This window comes from Pristiophorus japonicus, chromosome 7 (genome assembly GCF_044704955.1).
Source record: "Pristiophorus japonicus isolate sPriJap1 chromosome 7, sPriJap1.hap1, whole genome shotgun sequence".
In the NCBI taxonomy this organism is placed as follows: domain Eukaryota; kingdom Metazoa; phylum Chordata; class Chondrichthyes; family Pristiophoridae; genus Pristiophorus; species Pristiophorus japonicus.
The window spans coordinates 176,237,265-176,259,016 of NC_091983.1; the positions used below are offsets into that span (position 1 = coordinate 176,237,265).

At 43.1% G+C, this 21,752-nt stretch overlaps 1 protein-coding gene across 2 annotated transcripts in view; it reads left to right on the forward strand.

Moving 5' to 3' along the window:
- phip (pleckstrin homology domain interacting protein) overlaps nt 1-21,752 on the forward strand; it is a 249,777-nt gene that overhangs the window by 200,543 nt on the left and 27,482 nt on the right. For both annotated transcript variants that reach the window (XM_070885586.1, XM_070885587.1), the window contains 6 exons: nt 7,314-7,434; nt 8,826-8,951; nt 12,169-12,244; nt 13,397-13,450; nt 14,050-14,199; nt 21,193-21,345. In XM_070885586.1, the coding sequence (XP_070741687.1) occupies nt 7,314-7,434; nt 8,826-8,951; nt 12,169-12,244; nt 13,397-13,450; nt 14,050-14,199; nt 21,193-21,345 (680 nt within the window). The remainder of the gene's footprint in view (nt 1-7,313; nt 7,435-8,825; nt 8,952-12,168; nt 12,245-13,396; nt 13,451-14,049; nt 14,200-21,192; nt 21,346-21,752) is intronic.

Sequence of the window (21,752 nt, forward strand, 5' to 3'; positions counted from 1 at the left end):
GAGTGTATCTGGAATGGTTTCCTTGGACAGTATGTTGCGGAACCAACCAGGGAGCAGGCTATCTGAGATCTAGTATTGTGTAATGAGGCAGGATTAATACATGATCTTGTACTAAAAAATCCTCTGGGAATGAATGACCATAACATGGTTGAATTTCAAATTCAGTTGGAGGGTGAGAAAGTTGGGTCTCAAACGAGTGTCCTAAGTTTAAATAAAGGTATAAGGGCAGAGCTGGCTAAAGTGGACTGGGAAAATAGACTAAAGAATGGGACGGTTAATGAGCAGTGGCAGACATTTAAGGAGATATTTCATAACTCGCAACAAAAATATATCCCAATGAGAAGGAAAGACTAAGAGAAGGGATAACCATCCGTGGCTAACTAAGGAAATAAGGGATGGTATCAAATTGAAAACAAAGGCATACAAGTGGCCAAGACGAGTGGGAGGCCAGAGGATTGGGAAATCTTTAGAAGCCAGCAGAGAACGACTAAAAAAAATGATTGAGAGGGAAGCTAGATTATGAAAGTAAACTAGCAGAAAATATAAAAATAGATAGTAAGAGTTTCTACAGGTTCGTAAAAAGGAAAAGAGTGGCTAAAGTAAATGTTGGCTCCCTGGAGGATGAGAGTGGGGAATTAATAATGGAGAACAGGGAAATAGCAGAGATGTTGAACACATATTTTGTATCGGTCTTCACGATAGAAGAAACTAAAAACATCCCAATAATGGATAATCAAGGGGCTATATGTAGGGAGGAACTTAACACAATCACTATCACTAAGTACTAGGTAAAATAATGGGACTAAAGGCAGCCAAGTCCCCTGGACCTGATGCCTTACATCCTAGGGTCTTAAGAGAAGTGGCTGCAGAGATAGTGGATGCATTGGTTGTAATCTACCAAAATTCCTTGGATTCTGGGGCGGTCCCAGCAGATTGGAAAACCACAAATGTACCGCCCCATTTAAAAAAGGAGGCATATCGACAGCTGGAAACTATGGACCAGTTAGCCTAACATCTGTCGTTGGGAAAATGCTGGAAACAGTAGCGGGACAATTGGAAAAGCATGATTCAATCAAGAAGAGTCAGCATGGTTTTATGAAAGGGAAATCATGTTTGACAAATTTACTGGAGTTCTTTGAGGATGTAACGAGCAGCGTGGATAAGGGGGAACCAGTGGATGTGGTGTATTTGGATTTCCAGAAGTCTTTGGATAAGATGCCACATAAGAGGTTACTGCACAAGATAAGAGCTCGGGTTGGGGGTAATATATTCGCATGGATCGAGGATTGGTTAACTAACAGAAAAAAGAGAGTCGGGATAAATGGGTCATTTTGCGGTTGGCAAACGGTGACTAGTGGGGTGCTGCAGAGATTGTTGCTGGGTCCTCAACTATTTGCAATCTATATTATTGACTTGGATGAAGGGACCAAGTGTAATGTAGCCAAGTTTGCTGATGATACAAGGATGGGTGGGAAAGCAAATTGTGAGGAGGACACAAAAAATCTGCAAAGGGATATAGACAGGCTAAGTGAGTGGGCAAAAATTTGACATATGGAATATAATGTGGGAAAATGTGAGGTTATCCACTTTGGCAGAAATAATAGAAAAGCAACTTATAATTTAAATGAAGAAAAATTGCAAAGTGCTGCAATACAGAGACCTGAGGGTCCTTGTGCATGAAATACAAAAAGTTAGTATGCAGGTACAGCAAGTAATCAGGAAGGCAAATGGAATGTTGGATTTTATTGCAAAGGGGATAGAGTATAAAAGCAGAGAAGTCCTGCTGCAACTGTACAGGGTATTGGCGAGGCCACACCTGGAGTACTGCGTACAGTTTTGGTCTCTGTATTTAAGGAAGGATCATCATCATCATAGGCGGTCCCTCAAAATGAGGATGAATTGCTTCCATGCAAAAAAAGGATGAGTTCACAGGTGTTTCAATGAAGGACCTGAACTACATCCTGAAGGGTGGAAGATGATTGTGCGTGCATTTTTTTAATGTGGGGTGGCCGTTGCACACCAACCACCACATGGGTTTCACACAGCTAGGTCTTGGTCCAGTGGCAAGGATTACTCAAGACAACTGGAGACCAGCTCTGCTGCACGGACTTAGTGCGCACACATATCGCAGTGTGTCCGTGCTGCCCCTGGCCCTGAACTCGCGCCTCCCCTGGGCACCGATCACGTCCCTCCACAGTCTCTCGCAGCTCCTTCGCTCCGACCTCGCTGCTCCTGCTGTATCTGCTCACGCTCCAATCACTGACTTGAATCTTGATGACGTCACAGCCGTCGCCCTCCTGCACCAGCTCGCACTGTACTTTGCAGTGGCCTCAACGCTGCTCCCTGGCCGCCACTCTTTTTATGGCCTTGACCTGCTGCTGATGTTCCCTCGCAGGCCGGGGCCTCCACGCTGCCCACAGCCGTCGCTCGCCACTCCTTTTTATGCCCCGACCTGCTGCTGATGTTCCCTCGCAGGCCGGGGCTTCCACGCTGCCCACAGCCGTCGCTCGCCACTCCTTTTTATGCCCCGACCTGCTGCTGATGTTCCTTCGCAGGCCGGGGCTTCCATGCTGCCCATGGCCGCCGTTGGAAGGATATACTTGCATTGGAGGCTAGTCAGAGAAGATTCACTCGGTTGATTCCGGAGATGAGGGGTTTGACTTATGAGGATAGGTTGAGTAGGTTGGGCCTATACACATTGGAGTTCAGAAGAATGAGAGGTGATCTTATTGAAACTTATAAGATAATGAGGGGGCTCGACCAGGTGGATGCAGAGAGTATATTTCCACTTATAAGGGAAACTAAAACTAGGGACTCAGAGTTGTTAACCTGTGGAATTCCCTACCGCAGAGAATTGTTGATGCCAGTTTGTTAGATATATTCAAGAGGGAGTTAGAAATGGCCCTTACGGCTAAAGGGATCAAGGGATATGGAGAGAAAGCAGGAAAGGGGTACTGAGGGAATGATCAGCCATGATCTTATTGAATGGTGGTGCAGGCTCGAAGGGCCGAATGGCCTACACCTGCATCTATTTTCTATGTTTCTATAGTCTTAGAATAAGGGGCTGCCCATTTAAAACTGAGATGAGGAGAAATTTCTTCTGAGGGTTGTAAAATCTGTGGAATTCTCTGCCCCAGAGAGCTGTGGAGACTTGGTCATTGAATATATTTAAGGCGGAGATCGACAGATTTTTGAGCGTAAAGGGCTATGGGGAGTGGACAGGGAAGTGGAGCTGAGTCCATGATCAGATCAGCCATGATATTGAATGATGGAGCAGGCTCGAGGGGCCAAATGGCCTACTTCTGCTCCTAGTTATTATGTTCTTATGTTTAAAGTGTAATATTTGCAATTCTACAGTCCTCTGGCACCACCCCCGTTTCTAAGGAGGATTGGAAGATTATTACCCGTACCTCTGTGATTTCTTCTTTCACTTCCCTAAGCATCCTAGGATGCATGCCATTCGGTCCTAGTGACGCATCTACTTTTAAGTACAGCCGGCCTTTCTAGTACCTCATCTTTATCAATTCTTATCCCATCCAGTATCTCAACTACCTCTTCTTTCACTATGACTTTGGCAGCAGCATCTTCCTTGGTAAAGACAAATGCAAAGTACTCATTTAGTACCTCAGCCATACCATCGGCCTCCATGCGTAGGTCTCCTTTTTAGTCCCTAATCAGCCCCACCCCTCCTCTTACTACCCGTTTACTATTTATATGCCTGTAGAAGACTTTTGGATTCCCTTTTATGTTAGCTGCCATTCTATTCTCATAACCTTGCTTTGCCCCATATTTTCTTTTTCACTTCTCCTCTGAACTTTTTATATTTAGCCTGATTCACAAATGTATTCTCGATCTGTCATCTGTTATACGCGCTCTTTTTCTGCTTCACCTTACTCTCTATCTCTTTCGTCATTCAGATTGCCCTACCTTTCCCCTTAGTGGGAATGTACCTCGCCTGTACCCAAATTATTTCCTCTTTTAAGGCAGCCCATTGTTCCACTACAGTTTTGCCTCCCAATTGTTGATTCCAATTTACCCGGGCCTGATCCATTCTCATCCCTCTGAAATTTCCCTTCCATCAATTAAGTATTTTTACTCTAGATTGCTCCCTGTCCTTTTCCACAGCTAATCTAAACCTAATTATGCTATGTTCACTGTTCCCTAAATGTTCACCTCCTGACACTTGCTCCATTTGGCCTCCTCATTCCCCCAAACCAGATCCAGCAATGCTTTCTTCCTCGTTGGGCTGGAAACATACTGATCAAGAAAGTTCTCCTGAACACACTTCAGAAATTCTTCCCCCTCTCTGCCCTTTACACTATTACTATCCCAGTCTATATTAGGATAGTTGAAGTCCCCCATTATCATTACTGTATAGTTCTTGCATCTCTCCATAATTTCTCTGCAAATTTGCACCTCCATATATTTCCCACGAGTTGGTGGCCTATAGAATACACCTAGTAGTGTAATGGCACCTCTATTATTTTTTTAACTCTTAACCAAATAGATTCTGTCCTTGACCCCTCCAGGACATGCTCTCTCTCCTGCATTAAGATTCTCCTTAACCAATACTGCCACACCACCTCCTATCTTTACTTCCCTATCTTTCCTCAACACCCTATACCCAGGAATATGTAATACCCAATCCTGCCCTTTTTTGAGCCAGGTCTCCATTATTGCCACAACATCACATTCCCATGTGGCTATTTGCACCTGCAGCTCACCAACTATGCTTCACAAGTATATATACTTGCATAAAGGGTAATTCCCTAAAGTCTTTACTATTTTTCTTGATGCTGACCTAAAGTCTTTTTTAGTCCCCTTTGGCCTTTCCAACATCTCTTGTTTTCCTCCTTTCTATATCTTTTAATAATTCAGGGTTTTTTTTTCTATTATTCCCTCCTATACCTCATTTTTTCAATATAATTTTTGCTCTAATCTCCTTATTTATCCATGGATCCCCTATCTTTGACATCCCCTCTACTCCTAATTGGAATGCATTTTATCCATTTTAACTTTAAATATCTCTCTTGCTGATCCACTTTTCAATTTACCATTCGTTAATCTGGTCTAGGTCCATTGAAATTCACTAATTTTCAGTCCAACAGTTTTATCTTTGACTCCTCTTTCATCATCTATTTTCAGTGTGAACCTAATTAAATTATGATCACTGTTACTCAAATAATCTATCACCTTAAATCTGTGTCCTCTGGTTACTGACTCTCCTGGCAGTGGAAACTATTTCTCCTTATCACAATCCTTCATAATTTTGAACACCTCTATTAACTCTCCCCTTAACCTTCTCTACTCGAGGAGGACAATCCCACGCCTGCAGTCTCTCCACATAACTGAAGTCCAGCATCCCTGGTATAATTCTAGTAAATCTTTTCTGCACCCTCTCCAAGGCCTTGACATCCTTCCACAGCACTATCCCCATAGGGTAGCATTATAGTAGGTGCAACCCCCCTTCAGGCCACAGCAGACCATTATTGTTCCTGTATGACCAGATGTTTTACTGCAAAAAATCACAGCCGATGGTATACCTTGGCTTCTGCTTCTATGTTGGCTCAGGTTCTAAGAAGGCAGCTCCCTATATTTTTTTCCAGTTGGTGTGCCAGGACCTACAGAAATGATTGGTGACTTCTTAGCAGTTTCAACCAGTCACCCGAGCATACTTTTTTTTTCATGCAGTACCGTGCAAAGTAGAACATCCTATTATTGGGGTGCATCTGAAGAACCCACCAGCATATATATGTGATTTAGGCATTTGTATTCGTAGTGATGCCACTGGGGGTCTGTTTCCGCAACTGCAGAATGACTGCAAAGCAAAGCCATTTCACCTCGCTGAAGATGCAGCGTTTTGCTGCAAGCGGGAGGGCACGAGCCATCTTTTGGGAAGCTTGACCAGCCAGACATCTGTCCCGAGTTTCTCCTTTTCCTCCATGAAAGTTTGAGTGCCAACAGTTTAAAAAATGAACAAGAGGTGTCCAGAAAAAGCCTAAACACACTGGGGCCGAAATTGCCCTCCACCTCAAATGGGGCACACCTGCTGTTATTTAAGGGCGGACGATCTGGCGAAATTCAACCGTTTTTCTTGGAGTGGGACGGAAGTGTGGCGGGTTGGAACGGCCATCGCTCCAGGTTATCAGCTTGTCGCGCTGACGCGTCACAACATCCCTCCCTTCAGTTAAAGGGGAGAGCCGCTGCCAACTTTGCAAAGTTTTTAGTTAGGTCCACCGCGACTCCAGGGAGGGTTTCGGCCAGGCCAGAGGCACCCAAGAGGCGGTGCCAAGCTGCCTGTGTGCAGCCCGGCCAAATCACTGGGCATAAATGTCAGCACGACCTGGCAGTCGTCCGACAATAAAACATAAAATGGAGTCTCCGGCAGTGCGACACAAACAGCTCCCCACTGGGGAAAGCGGTCAGTGGCACCGACCAGCGGCGGCACTCCCACGAGGCAACTCCACACAGGACAATTTCCTGCGGGGTTCGGAAAGTGGGTCGCCACCAGTCGGTAAGGGGTTGGTGCGTGCCCATACACCGCTCAAAAATAAAGGAGGGCAATTTACAATAATGGCAGCCCCTCCGGGCCTGCTGAGCTGTGAATCCCTACCGACCAGTGGCCGCCACTTTGAGGCGGTCATGGCTCTTGTAGAAAGGGGCAATTTTGGCCCCACTTTTAAATTCTTCCGGCCTTTCAGCCCTAAAGTTGGTCTCCAGCACATCTGGAGCGGTGCCCCTCCCCACCTCCTTTTGAATAACCTAATGAAGCTCCCATTTGCTTCGAACAGAGCCCACCCCAACTATTTAATGGAGTGGGGCCTAAATTGCGTGGCATTCCAGCCAAACTAGTTTTCACCAGATTTCCACATTAATTGCCCTGTCTATGCCTGAAATCTGGGCATAGTGAACTCTCAAATCCACGCTTCTGATTTGCTATGAGCATCTCGTATATTTTAAAAGTGTTACAAATATTTATTTTTTATACACACTACAGCTTAAGGATTAAAAAACATAAAAACATACTTTAGAGCACCGCTTCTTTAAGTGAGCTGAGTAAAGTAATATATGGAACCACGCATGCACTTAATTCATGAATGGTTTCATTCAAACATTGATATGATCTGAATGGAGTGCCTTCCATGAGGAGATTCATTATGTTAACTTTATTTGGCATTGAAAACATTTTTAATTTTATGTTTGTTAATATTATTCTGAACAGAGGCAGGATTTTCAATATGTAAGATTTAATGGTTTTGGTACAGTAACTTTTCATATTGTACATTGTTCAAACATTTACGCTCTCATTTCAGATATTGCTGCTCCATTTGTGGCGCCTGTGGACCTCCAGGCTTATCCTTTATATTGTACAGTAGTGGCTTATCCCACGGACCTCGACACAATTAGAGAGAGGGTGGAGAATAGGTTTTACAGGTGGGTTTACACTTTGTCTTGCATGTGTTGCCAATACCTGTGGTGATAGAGCATGAACATTTAATTCGGGGTTGAGGAATTCAAATGTCACTTTTGACTGAGATTTTGATCTTCTTGCTGTCAGATGAAGAACTATATTGTAATGAAAGATCCCTTCTCAGCAGTTAAGAACAACGTGCATCTGGATCCGCAGTAGCATACCACCTCGGGCAACACTGCAGCTGTACTAATGTACTAGAACATTGAGTAATAGGCCAAAAGCGTGCCCTCGGTTTCTCACACATTGAGATTATTATCTCAATTTAGAAGAAGGAAGTTGCACTGAGTCGTTGTTAAGCTGCTCTTGAAGGGATGAAAGGAGGAGAAAGTTGAAGGGCAAAATCATCTGCACTGCCTCAGATCTGTCTCTCCACTCAATTAGAGAAATGATTGACAGATTCAAGGAGGAGAAAATACTTAAAAGCACCACGACAGCAGATAGGAAATGCCCACAGCCTAGCAATTCAGCCCTCTTTACTGAAGGAGAAAGAATTGCAGTGGGAGGAGCACTAAAAGTGTATGGGCTACAGTCAATATAACAGTGAAAAATAAATTTGCGGTTGTTCAAGAAGTTCTTTCAATTTTTACATTTTGTGAAATGAACAAATTCACTGCTAATGTTTACTTTTGGTTCTTCATTAAGAAGGTACCAGCCCTCCGAAAGAACTCGGTGTCAGCCATTGCTCAGTGGGTAGCACTCATCTCTGAGTCAGAAGGTTGTAGGTTCGAGTCTCACTCCAGATTTGAGCATAAGACCTAGGCTGGCACTCCAATCTGCTTCATATTATATTTCAGTAGGTACTGAAGCGAGAATGAGGCGAAAATTTGCAACAGGTTGAAAATGAAAGATGCAGCGATTTGTACATTTTACAAATTCCTGCTCCTGTCATGAAGTTTTGCATTCCAGTAGTGAATGTTGGGAATTTGGGTGTGGAGATTAGCAAAATTTTCCGTACACTATTATTTTACGAATAAAGCAATAACAATGAAAATTTTAGACGCTGGCATTGTGTTTATTCTCATTCTGTTGCATTCCCTAAATGAATGGGCAATATTTAATGAATGATTTCTCAATTAATTCTTTGTCGGTCTTTTATCCCTTGTCTTAATCCAATCCTAACTCTCGGCTTTAATTTTAGTTTGTACCAAACGAAGGATGACAGGAATCAAATGCCAATAGAAATTTATTTTTGCTCTCATTTGAGTGATACCACTCTGGGTGCAGCACCCCAGAGCTGGTTTGTAGGATGTTTCTGCATCTCCAACATGCCCATTGCTGGTGCCCTTCAGTGGTTGTTGTGTAATCATTTAAATATTACACGGTTAAGCAAAGTGATGCGATTATTTTTCAGACGCATGTCATCCCTGATGTGGGAGGTGCGATATATTGAACACAATGCACGGACTTTCAATGAGCCTGGAAGCCCTATAGTTAAATCTGCCAAATTTGTCATCGATGTCCTCCTACAGTTTATAAAGTAAGTTCTTTTATTGTGCATTTGTCCAGCTATATAAAAGTATTGCATCTAGTACACATCTGTCACACCTCAAAGTGCGACAATTAGTTACATATACAAGTATGTGTCATACTTGTACCTGATTAGTTCAAATATCATATTCAACAAATCACAACTGAACAAACTTAAGGAAAAATGTACATGAAGAGAGAACGGAAGGCAGACACTTTTAGATGATTTATTTTGATCTTGATAGACTGACATCTCTCCAGAGGGAGAAGCAGGGAGCTGACAGCTAGCAATTAGCCAGAAATTGACACCAGAATGGGCCATACTTAGATCACATTTCCACAGGATGTATCAGAACAGTGACAGCATAGGCCAGGTTTAAACATAGATCCACCCTGACAGGTAAACATCACACCATGTTCCAAATCTTCAAGTAGCTGGGAGCAATGCCATGAAAGACATATTGTCAGAGGGTGGGTAGGCCATCCTGATCCGCGAGAGAACACCACCGCAGGTCGGGAGTATAAAGAGCTGGAGCGCCGGGCCCTGGAACATCATGGGCCACCCCGATCTGCGCGGGAACACCACCGCAGGTTGGGAGTATAAAGCGTTGGGACATGCCACTGCAGCTTCCAGCGCGAGCTGACACAAGTGTGCGACGGCTTCGAGGTGGGCGACTGGGTGACATCATCAGGACCCAGGTTGCAATTTGGAGCGTGGGCAGGAACATCGGCGGGGCCCTGGTAAAGCAGAGGAGCAGGAAGGTCGTGGCGGATCTGCGACGAATGATCAAGGTAGAGGAGCGGTGAGGGATTGTGACGGAGGTCGGTGAATGTTTTTGTGCCGAAGGAGCGGTGAGGGATCGTGGCGGAGATACGGCGAATGTTTGTGGCGGAGGAGCAGTGAGAGATCGTGACGGAGGTGCAGCAAATGAGGGTTCGAGGCCCAGAAGAGTCGTGGGCCCTGGGGCAGCACGGGCCTGCCCACACTGCGATATGTGTGTGCACTAGGTCCGTGCAGCATAGCAGGTCTCCAGTCGTCCTGGTTAACCCTTGTCACTGGATAAAGCCGAGCTCTGTCAAGCCCGTGTGGTGGCTGATGTGCAACAGTCACCACACGTTAAAACCATCCACGCACAGGCGTCTTCCACCCCTGAAGTTCAGGACTGGAACATCGGGTCCTTCATGGAAACATCTGTGAACTCATGTGGAAGCAAGTCATCCTCGTTCGAGGGACCACCTATGATGATGAGGGTAAGCAGAACCATAAACAAAATGATTTGAATTTAATTACATTTTAAGTGAAACCATCATATTTTTCTTGGCATTTAGGCTTTCATATCCCAAATTATAATGAATTGGTATCTTTGAGGTCCTCTCATAGGTCACTTTATAAACTCAAATAGTTTCAAAAGTTGCAGTGAACATTACTATCACTTTGTTCTGCACAGTTTTGTTGACTTTGGGTTGGGTTTTTCTTAAAGGAGAAGTGCTTGTTAGTTCATAGGGGAGGGGTTATAGTTTAATTGAGATTCTGATACAGTCATTATCATTAGCCATAGTTGTCAATAATCTATGACTGCTTCAGCGACAATCGTATATTTTAATTTAGTGGAGAAATCTGTACGTTTTCTTAACCGGGGAATTCCATTGCTTCATTAATGCATTCCAGGAAGGATGACCCCATTGTAGCCAGCTTGTGCTTTGTTTGTACTGTAAAACTTTTGGAAGAATATTGGCTTTCAAAATGAGTAAAAGTAGCTGTTTTATTTGGCAGATAAAATTTGTTTTGTGCTCATTAGTACATCCACATAGAAGTGGTTATATTTCTTTACGGTTAAAAGTTGCACAACAATCGACACTTACCAGAAAATTTTGTTCCCAAAGTTGACTAATTTTCAGCCCCTGGTGATACAGTTCATAATAAAATATATTGGCTGTGAAGTACTTTGGGAATTCCTGAGGTTATAAAAAAAAAAAGTGCTATATAAATGCAATTTGTTCTGGTAAAATAGCTAGTAATTCAGACTTTGCTTTTACCTTCAACAATTTTTATATAAATGCACTGTTGTGCAACTTCACTTCTATGTTACAATGGTTTTTAAATCCATTCCTGGTATGGGGTGGCACTGATCAGTATTTATGCCCATCCATAATTTCCCTGATGACATTAAGAGCCAACCATGCAGTGTGTAACTGGAGTCACGTGTAGGCCAGACAAGGTTAGGGGTAGCAGAAGTCCATTTGGATGAACAGGGAATACATCTGGCAGCTTTCATGGTCATTTTTCTGGTACCAGTCTATGCAACAATGTTATGTATTCAAATCTTACAATTTCAACTTGTAGGTAATTTTAGACATTTATAATTCTTCAATTTATTTTTTTAGTTGATTACCTTAGTCCTGCGACATTTTGGAGCCTTTTTCAGGGGTCTCAGTGGAATACATGCTATCTCTGAGCTGATGAGAGTTCAATTGGGGCCTTACAGAGGCATAATGGGCACAATTCACAAAATAGCCTAGGACTACCTGTAGATAAGCTCCCCTTCACACAAAGTGGATGATTCTTCTGCTCTCTCCGACTGGAATTCCATAAGTTTGATCCCAGCGGAATTAGATTCTCCTCCCCCGCCCCCCACCCATTCTAGCCCCTCAACACACAAAATATGCTCCTTTTGCGCCTCCTGATCCCAGGATTTTCACACACAAAGTAAAAAATAATTATAGTATGTTTTTAAAAGTTAAAGTAAAGATAGAAGTATTTGATACCGGACTTTATCGGAGTGCTGTTCCTAGGGTCAGATGTGATGAAGCTTCAAGCGAACTAACTTCATGCATATTAAATTCTTTAAAAATAAAACTTGCTCGAAGTCATTCAATGCAAATTTTCTTTTTTTAACATGATTTCTTCTCTTTTTACTTCATTATATTAAAATGTTTTCTTGTTTTACTATTGCAATTCTTATAAATAATTGAATACAAACATTTTTTTTAAATCCAACATAATTAAACTTTTATTCTTAGGATAAAGTGATACATTGCAAAAAATTTATATAGTACTTTACAAATTTTAATGTTTAAAATGGAAATGACACATCGTCACTGGAGGTTTACAGTGTTTTTATTATCCCTTTTCCTATGATATCTATGAACTGCCAGTAGTCCTTTTGTTGAGGGACATGCCTTTTGAATATAACCAGTGGCTTAACCTTTCACATTTATTGCTGCAGAGACCAGAGTTGTACTGACATCCTGCCATTCTACAATAACTTGAAGAAGAAAATGATGTCAGATGAGGAAGATGAGGTAAAATAAGACTGGGAAAATTATCAGAGAATATTGTGCAACGGCTGAAATCTGACAAAATAGAGACTTTTAGATGTAAAAATGTATTCACTGAGTTCAACTGATGGCGCGTGAGTAAACACTAGCTGGATTACTACTGTGTACATTCACGCCAGAGTTGCTTGGTCTGATCCTCAGTCTGTCCTGAGTTAGCTGATCTCATCTGGGGTAATAGTTGGGAGCTGTAATTGATCTCAGCACCTCTAGTTTTAGAGGGCAAAATAAATTAGTCAATATTCCATTTGCTGATTGCTGTCCAGTGACCCCCCTCCCACTATAAAGAGCACGTGTTTACACTTTGAGCAAGGATAAGATCAGACTCCGTTACGATGCCCTCTGATTGAGTTATCCATTAATAATCATTGTCTTTTTTTTATTAATTCATGGGATGTGGGTGTCACTAGCAAGGGCAGCATTTATTGTCCATCCCTAATTGCCCTTGAACCGCTGCAGTCCGTGTGGTGAAGGTACTCCCACAGTGCTGTTGGGAGGAAGTTCCAGGATTTTGACCTAGCGACGATGAAGGAACAGCCATTTATATACAAATCGGGATAGTGAGTAACTTGGAGGGAAACTTGTAGGTGATGATGTTCCCATGCGCCTGCTGCCCTTGTCTTTCTAGGGTGACATGAAGAATGGGGACTTGGGCTTTTTACTGGAGGGACTGCCAGTGCCCATGGAACTGTACCCAACAAGGGGCAGTACCTTTGAGGGAGGGATGACCCTTTAATGAGAGTTTTATTATTGCCTCAACTGTTAGATGATGGGGAAATACATCGTTTATTAGCAGTGCATACGATGTTAGTAAAATGTAACGGCCTTTAATATCTGTACATTTCAATGTGGGGTACTAAAGAAGCTATTAAACCTGCTGTTAATTCCCTGAATTTGCAATCGGATTAAAGCCCTAATTATTTGCTCACCAATATGTATAATAATAAACTTATCCATGGAGATTTGCAGTGTATTAAAACTATTCTTGAACATTAAATAAACTTGTGATATACTCCAACTGTAACATTCCATAATTATTCACATCATGTTAATTGTTATTTCTTTCTAACTGTAATGTTGTTTGTGTTACATTGTTCTGTTCTATTTTCTGGTTATAAGGATGATGAGGCAGAGAATTCTGATGCTCCAGGAACCTCCACCAGGAATAAGAAGGTAATCTGATCCTAGTCCTGTGTTTCACAAAAGTGAGAGCACCTATGCATGCACGTCTAAATCAACTGGCATAGTGCATCATTATTTATTTGTTGGTAGCTTTTCGGGCAGGGGAAGAAAAATAAAATATATTGTATATTGCATATAAAATCTGCTACTTTAATAAACTGTTAAAATATTTTTTTTAAACAAGTAACCCGTCTCTTAGTTGTGAAACTAGCATTTATTTTAGCCCTGATGCATCTCTAACAGAGATGAACTTCAATGGACCAAATGTCCTTTTCTTAGCTCTGATTTTTTTTGTGTTCTCAAGACATTCCTTTCATAATGTGGTGTGATATCGGTCGTGAATTCAAAGTAGACTTTCTTGGCAATAACAGGACATTCATGCTCCAACATATTTTGCAGAGTGCATGGACACAGGTTCAATCCTGCTATAACCTGCACGGTTAATACCTGCTCTTAGCTATGCTGTCAGAGATAGATGTTGAATGGAGGCTAGATACTTTTCCACGGTGATGAAGGATCTGGAAGAAATTAAAAATATGTATACATGCTGTAGGGATAATCTTTTAAATCTTGTGTTTTGGGGAATCCAGGAACACCAGCCTAGGAGGACACAACGTAATCGTGTTCAAACACATGATATTAATGCCTGGAAGGTGCGCTGTAGGGAGCTGCTGGACCTAATCTTTCAGTGTGAAGACTCGGAGCCTTTCCGTCGGCCTGTGGATTTATTTCAGTATCCAGTATGTAAATACCTCCTTTGCTTTATTTGGTTACATGCTGTCTATATCATTGTTTTTCTTTTAAGTAACTTCAAGGCACTTTAACTGAGTGCTTAAAAAGGGTATACAAAGGAAAGCTTTGGAGATTCTGCTTCCAGCATGGAGCCTTGCAATTTGGAGAGTGCAGGTTGTAGAATTGGGAATGGAGATCATATCCGTGATTTGCTATGTAGCATCTTGGAGACTTGGCTGCTGATCTGCATGACTTCATTCCATCTCCAATTCATTGGAAATTAGCCACACACCAGATTTTGTGCCTTTTCGGATTTTCTTCCCCATAAGAAAATAAAGACTTGCATTTATATAGTGCCTTTCATGACCTCAGGTTGTCCCAAAGCGCTTTTCAGCCAACGAAGCACTTTTGAAGCGTAGTCATTGTTCTTGGGTAGGAAACGCAGCAGCAAGTTCCCACAAAGAGCAATGTGATAATGACCAGATAATCTGTTTTTGTTATGTTGATTGAGGACTTCTTCTCTGCTCTTCTTCGAAATAATGCCATGGGATCATTTACGTCCACCAGAGAAAACAGATGGGGCCTCTGTTTAACGTCTCATCTGAAAGACGGCACCTCCAACAGTGCAGCACTGTACTGGAATGTTGGCCTAGATTTTTTGTGCTCAAGTCTCTGGCGTGGGACTTGAAACCACAATCTTCTGACTCAGATGAGAATACTACCCACTGAGCCACAGCTGACTATAGTGCAGCTCAACTGTATAAATGGACATATCACTCTTTAGCTAGCCTGGCATTTAAGAGCTGACTCCTTAAAGATCTTTTGAAGTTTTCTGTGCTGTTTGGAATATTTTATGTTTGGCCAACTCAGGTGGGGTGGTGAGGAGGATTGAGGGTTATCAAACTCAAGATTTGACCAACCTGGCAGGAAGGGGACAGAGCTGGGAGCTGGGAAATGCAAACTTGCGCAGGCCGAGCCAGGAACTGCACAGATTTGCAATTCGAACCTGGAGGTGGAAGATGGGTGACAGAGCTTTCTGGGAGCGGAATGGAGGCGGTCCGCCAGAGCAACATTGGTCAACCTCTTCCACATGTTTGGCTTGCTACTTCATTTTATCAGCACTTCATTGGTGAATTACTTCCTGTTGCTGTATGTGGCATTTTTTTTGGAATTGCTAGTCTTTTGGTTTACACTCCTTGCAACAATCTTGCTTCCAGTTGCAATTTTACTTGCAATAAGCAGAATGTTTAGGATGGGAATTGTTGTGAGGGTTCCAAAGGAACTTCATGATTTTCAGAGGATGATCACTTCAGAAAGGGGTGAAGGCAGGTGCAGTTACATCTTGGGCAGTACCCCAGTGCCTGGATTTACTGACCAAGACTGATTTTTTTTCTGGATATGGCACTTCCCCTTCATAAGGAAGGCTGGCCTAGCTGTCATCTCCTGAATGGCAGGACAGCTCGGACACGTGTTCTGCTCGTCCTGTACTATGTGGGAACTCGGACGCTTCCGGTGTCCCTGACGACTACGTGTGCGGGAAGTGCATCCAACTGTAGATCCTGACAGACCATATTGCGGCACTGGAGCTGCGGGTGGATGAACTCTGGAGCATCCACAATGCTGAGAATGACGTGAATAGCACGTTTAGCGAGTTGGTCACACCGCAGGTAAAGGGTACACAGCCAGATAGGGAACGGGTGACCAACAGGAAGAGCAGTGCAAGGAAGGTAGTGCAGGGGTCCCCTGCGGTCATCCCCCTGCAAAACAGATGCACCGCTTTGGGTACTGATGAGGGGGATGACTCATCAGGGGAAGGCAGCAGCAGCCAAGTTCATGGCACTCTGGGTGGCTCTGCTGCACAGGAGGGCAGGAAAAAGAGTGGGAGGGTGATAGTGATAGGGGATTCAGTTGTAAGGGTGTTTCTGCGGCCGCAACCGAGACTCCAGGATGGTATGTTGCCTCCGTGGTGCAAGGGTCAAGGATGTCTCAGAGCGGGTGCAGGACATTCTGAAAAGGGAGGGTGAACAGCCAGTTGTCGTGGTGCATATAGGTACCAACGATACAGGTAAAAAAACGGGATGAGTTCCTACAAGACGAATTTAGGGAGCTAGGAGCTAAATTAAAAAGTAGGACCTCAAAAGTAGTAATCTCAGGATTGCTACCAGTGCCACGTGCTAGTCAGAGTAGGAATCGTAGGATAGCTCAGATGAATACGTGGCTTGAGGAATGATGCAGAAGAGAGGGATTCAAATTCCTGGGGCATTGGAACCGGTTCTGGGGGAGGTGGGACCAGTACAAACTGGGCGGTCTGCACCTGAGCAGGACCGGAACCAATGTCCTCGGGGGAGTGTTTGCTAGTGCTGTTGGGGAGGAGTTAAACTAATATGGCAGGGGTTGGGAAACTATGCAGGGAGACAGAAGGAAATAAAAGGGAGACAGAGGCAAAAGATAGAAAGGAAAATAGTAAAAGTGGAGGGCAGAGAAACCCAAGGCAAAAAACAAAAAGGACCACATTACAGCAAAATTATAAAGGAGCAAAGTGTGTTAAAAAGACAAGCCTGAAGGCTCTGTGCCTCAATGTGAGGAGTATTTGGAATAGGGTGGACGAATTAACTGCGCAGATGGCAGTTAATGGATATGATGTAATTGGCATCACAGAGACATGGCTCCAGGGTGACCAAGGCTGGGAACTCAACATCCAAGGGTATTCAACATTTAGGAAGGATAGACAGAAAGGAAAAGGAGGCGGGGTGGCGTTGCTGGTTAAAGAGGAAATTAATGCAATAGTAAGGAAGGACATTGGCTTGGATGATGTGGAATCGGTATGGGTGGAGCTACGGAATACCAAAGGGCAGAAAACGCTGGTGGGAGTTGTGTACAGGCCACCAAACAGTAGTAGTGAGGTTGGGGACAACATCAAACAAGAAATAAGGGATGTGTGCAATAAAGGTACCGCAGTTATCATGGGCGACTTTAATTTACATATAGATTGGGCGAACCAAACTGGTAGCAATGACATGGAGGAGGATTTCCTGCAGTGTATTAGGGATGGTTTTCTTGACCAATATGTCGAGGAACCAACTAGAGGGCTGGCCATCCTAGACTGGGTGATGTGTAATGAGAAGGGACCAATTAGCAACCTTGTTCTGCGAGGCCCCTTGGGGAAGAGTGACCATAATATGGTAGAATTCTTTATTAAGATGGAGAGTGACACAGTTAATTCAGAAACTAGGGTCCTGAACTTAAGGAAAGCTAACTTCGATGAGGCGTGAATTGGCTAGAATAGATTGGCAAATGATAGTTAAAGGGTTGATGGTGGATAGGCAATGGCAAACATTTATAGATCACATGGATGAACTTCAACAGTTGTACTTCCCTGTCTGGAGTAAAAATAACACAGGGAAGGTGGCTCAACCGTGGCTAACAAGGGAAATTAAGGTTAGTGTTAGGAAGAGGCATATAAATTGGCCAGAAAAAGCAGCAAACCTGAGGACTGGGAGAAATTAAGAATTCAGCAGAGGAGGACAAAGGGAACAGGAGGGGGAAAATAGAGTACGAGAGGAAGCTTGCCGGGAACATAAAAACTGACTGCAAAAGCTTCTATAGATATGTGCAGAGAAAAAGATGAGTGAAGACAAACGTAGGTCCCTTGCAGTCGGACTCAGGTGAATTTATAATGGGGAACAAAGAAATGGCAGACCAATTGAACAAATACTTTGGTTCTGTCTTCACGAAGGAAGACACAAATAACCTTCCGGATGTACTAGGGGACAGAGGGTCTACTGAGAAGGAGGAACTGAAGGATATCCTTATTAGGCAGGAAATTGTGTTGGGGAAATTGATGGGATTGAAGGCCGATAAATCCCCGCAGCCTGATTGTCTGCATCCCAGAGTACTTAAGGAAGTGGCCACAGAAATAGTGGATGCATTGGTGATCATTTTGCAACAGTCTATCGACTATGGATCAGTTCCTATGGACTGGAGGGTAGCTAATGTAACACCATTTTTTTTAAAAGGAGGGAGAGAGAAAACGGGTAATTATAGACTGGCAAGCCTGACATCAGTAGTGGAGAAAATGTTGGAATCAATTATTAAGGATGAAATAGCAGCGCATTTGGAAAGCAGTGACAGGATCGGTCCAAGTCAGCATGGATTTATGAAAAGGAAATCATGCTTGACAAATCTTCTAGAATTTTTTGAGGATGTAACTAGTAGAGTGGACAAGGGAGAACCAGTGGATGTGGTGTATTTGGATTTTCAAAAGGCCTTTGACAAGGTCCCACATAAGAGATTGGTGTGCAAAATCAAAGCACATGGTATTGGGGGTAATATACTGACATGGATAGAGAAATGGTTGACAGACAGGATGCAGAGAGTCGGGATAAATGGGTCCTTTTCAGAATGGCAGGCAGTGACTAGTGGAGTGCCGCAGGGCTCAGTGCTGGGACCCCAGCTCTTTACAATATACATTAATGATTTAGATGAAGGAATTGAGTGTAATATCTCCAAGTTTGCAGATGACACTTAACTGGGTGGCGGTGTGAGTTGTGAGAAGGATGCTAAGAGGCTGCAGGGTGATTTGGACAGGTTAGGTGAGTGGGCAAATGCATGGCAGATGTAGTATAATGTGAATAAATGTGAGGTTATCCACTTTGGTGGCAAAAACAGGAAGGCAGAATATTATCTGAATGGTGGCAGATTAGAAAACGGGGAGGTGCAACGAGACCTGGGTGGCATGGTTCATCAGTCATTGAAAGTTGGCATGCAGGTACAGCAGGCAGTGAAGAATGCAAATGGCATGTTGGCCTTCATAGCTAGGGGATTTGAGTATAGGAGCAGGGAGGTCTTACTGCAATTGTACAGGGCCTTGGTGAGGCCTCACCTGGAATATTGTGTTCAGTTTTAGTCTCCTAATCTGAGGAAGGATATTCTTGCTATTGAGGGAGTGCAGCGAAGGTTCACCAGACTGATTCCAGGGATGGCTGGACTGACATGAGGAGAGACTGGATCAACTGGGCCTTTATACACTGGAGTTTAGAAGGATGAGAGGGCATCTCATAGAAACATAGAAGATTCTGATGGGACGGGACAGGTTAGATGCGGGTAGAATGTTCCTGATATTGGGGAAGTCCAGAACCAGGGGACACAGTCTTAGGATAAGGGGTAGGCCATTTAGGATTGAGATGAGGAGAAACTTCTTCACTCAGAGAGTTGTTAACCTGTGGAATTCCCTGCCACAGAGAGTTGTTGATGCCAGTTCATTGGATATATTCAAGAGGGAGTTAGAAATGGCCCTTTCGTCTAAAGGGATCAAGGGGTATGGAGAGAAAACAGGAAAGGGGTACTGAGGTGAATGATCAGCCATGATCTTATTGAATGGTGGTGCAGGCTCGAAGGGCCGAATGGCCTACTCCTGCACCAATTTCTATGTTTCTATGTTTCTACAGGCATAGCTCCATTTGCTGTAAACTATATGCTACTGGATTGTTCCAAGCTATCCACCAGCAACATGCACCAAATCTGTCAGTTGTCAGTCCACCTGTTGCTCATCCCAGATAGGAGAGGTTGGAGTGCGGGGGCAGTTGGTGGTGGAAGTACAGCCATGTATGGAAGCAGTGCATTGATTCCTTTAATCAAGTCCAAAGTTCATGGCTAACTAAAAGAGATTACAGAGATAGGGAGGGGCGAGTCCATGGAGGGATTTGAAAACAAGGATGAGAATTTTAAAATCCAGATGTTGCTTAACCGGGAGCCAATGTAGCGAGCATAGGGGTGATGGGTGAGTGAGACTTGGTGTATTTTAGGACATGGGCAGCCAAGTTTTGGATGGCCTTAACTTTACATAAGGAAGAATGTGGGAGGCCAGCAAGGAGTGCGTTAGAATAGTCAAGTCTAGAGGTAACAAAGACATGGATGAGGGCTTCAGCAGCGCGTGAACTGAGGCAAGGGTGGAGACGGGCAATGTTACAGAGGTGGAAATAGGCGGTCTTCTTTACATCCTGAAGAAATTAAACCTAAAATCTATTTGAGACACTAATATCTCTACTGGGTTAATATCATCACCTGCTTACTGATCAGTATTTTAAATAACGCACTAGCTGATGAACTATGGCATGAAATCATAATCTTTGACTTTGAAAGATCACACAGTTTGTGAAAGAAAAACTGAATGCAAAGCATGTACGGAGGGATTGAAAAAATCCGTAATTGATGTAGGAAACTGTAGAGAGTAAAAAGTGACTTGATCTATATGGCCATTCTTGGGGTTTGTTGAATGAGGCCATATGTGGTTGAACAAGAATACTGAGAAATGTTGATACCAAAGTAAATTGGTAACCAGAACTGTGTGCACAAATCATAGGACCGAATCAAGGAATTCATACAAGCAGCTGACAAGCTACTAGAAAAAATGTTGGAAATGTGCAGTAAGATGTTCAGCATTTAAAAGAGAAAGGTAAATTAAATTGCAATTCCACCCAAAACATTAATCTATCTTTTTCTTTTCAGATGTTGACTGATCTATGCACTTCCGTTTTTATTTCGGACTTCCATTGTTTTCATCTTTTTCTTATACCTGAAAAAAGTCAGTGCTATCTGCAGCAAGAATCACTGGCTATCTTACATTTAAGGTTATTCGTTTTGTACTTTTTTTTTGCACACAGAAGTATTCACCATTGTGATAGAGACCAGCGCTGGAAATTTCCTTGGGGGTTCTGCCAATCAGGCTGCTCTAATGTTGGCGTAGGTTTGGCGAAAGCCCCGTTGATGCGGTGTATCGGGGATTTCCGCCAAAGTTATGCCGATCAATCGGGAGATACCTGAGGAAATTCCCGGTGCAGATTTCAGCATGGGAAAGCATTTACGTTGGCCCACTGGATCATTTGCACATTCCTCCCTTTTCTCTTAATTTCTCAATTTAGTGGTCTTGACTTAGCTGACCAGGTTCAATTTCAACTGTACAGGTTATAGGAATCTTTTTTTGTAATTTTTATTTCTTTTAGGATTATAGAAATATCGTTGACACACCAATGGATTTTGGAACAGTACGAGAGACACTGGAGGCTGGAAATTATGAGACGCCATTGGAATTGTGTAAAGACGTGCGCCTTGTTTTTAGCAACTCCAAGGCTTACACTCCCAGCAAAAAGTCAAGGGTAAGCTAACTGGTGAAATAACATATGAGCTATCCAAAATAAATAAAGACAGGGCATGTTATTGACTTTTGGTCGATCCTAATGACATTTCTTTTTTGAAAAATTGAGTACATCTTGTACCGTCTGGTGGCTGCATAGCTCTGGACAAAAAAGTAAGTAGATTTACTTTTGTGAACTGCATTGCAACCCAAAATTCGAATATTCCTATCTCGGTCCGATATAAACTTTTTTTTTTATTCGTGGGCATCGCTGGCAAGGCCAGCATTTATTGCCCATTCCTAATTACCCTTGAGAAGGAATATAAATATTATGGGGCTGCTCTCTCTCTGAAGGTGTCTAGAAAGACACCTCCCTCCTGTTGAATCTCTCTCTCCTGTTGATATGGACAAAAATCAAGGAATTGACAT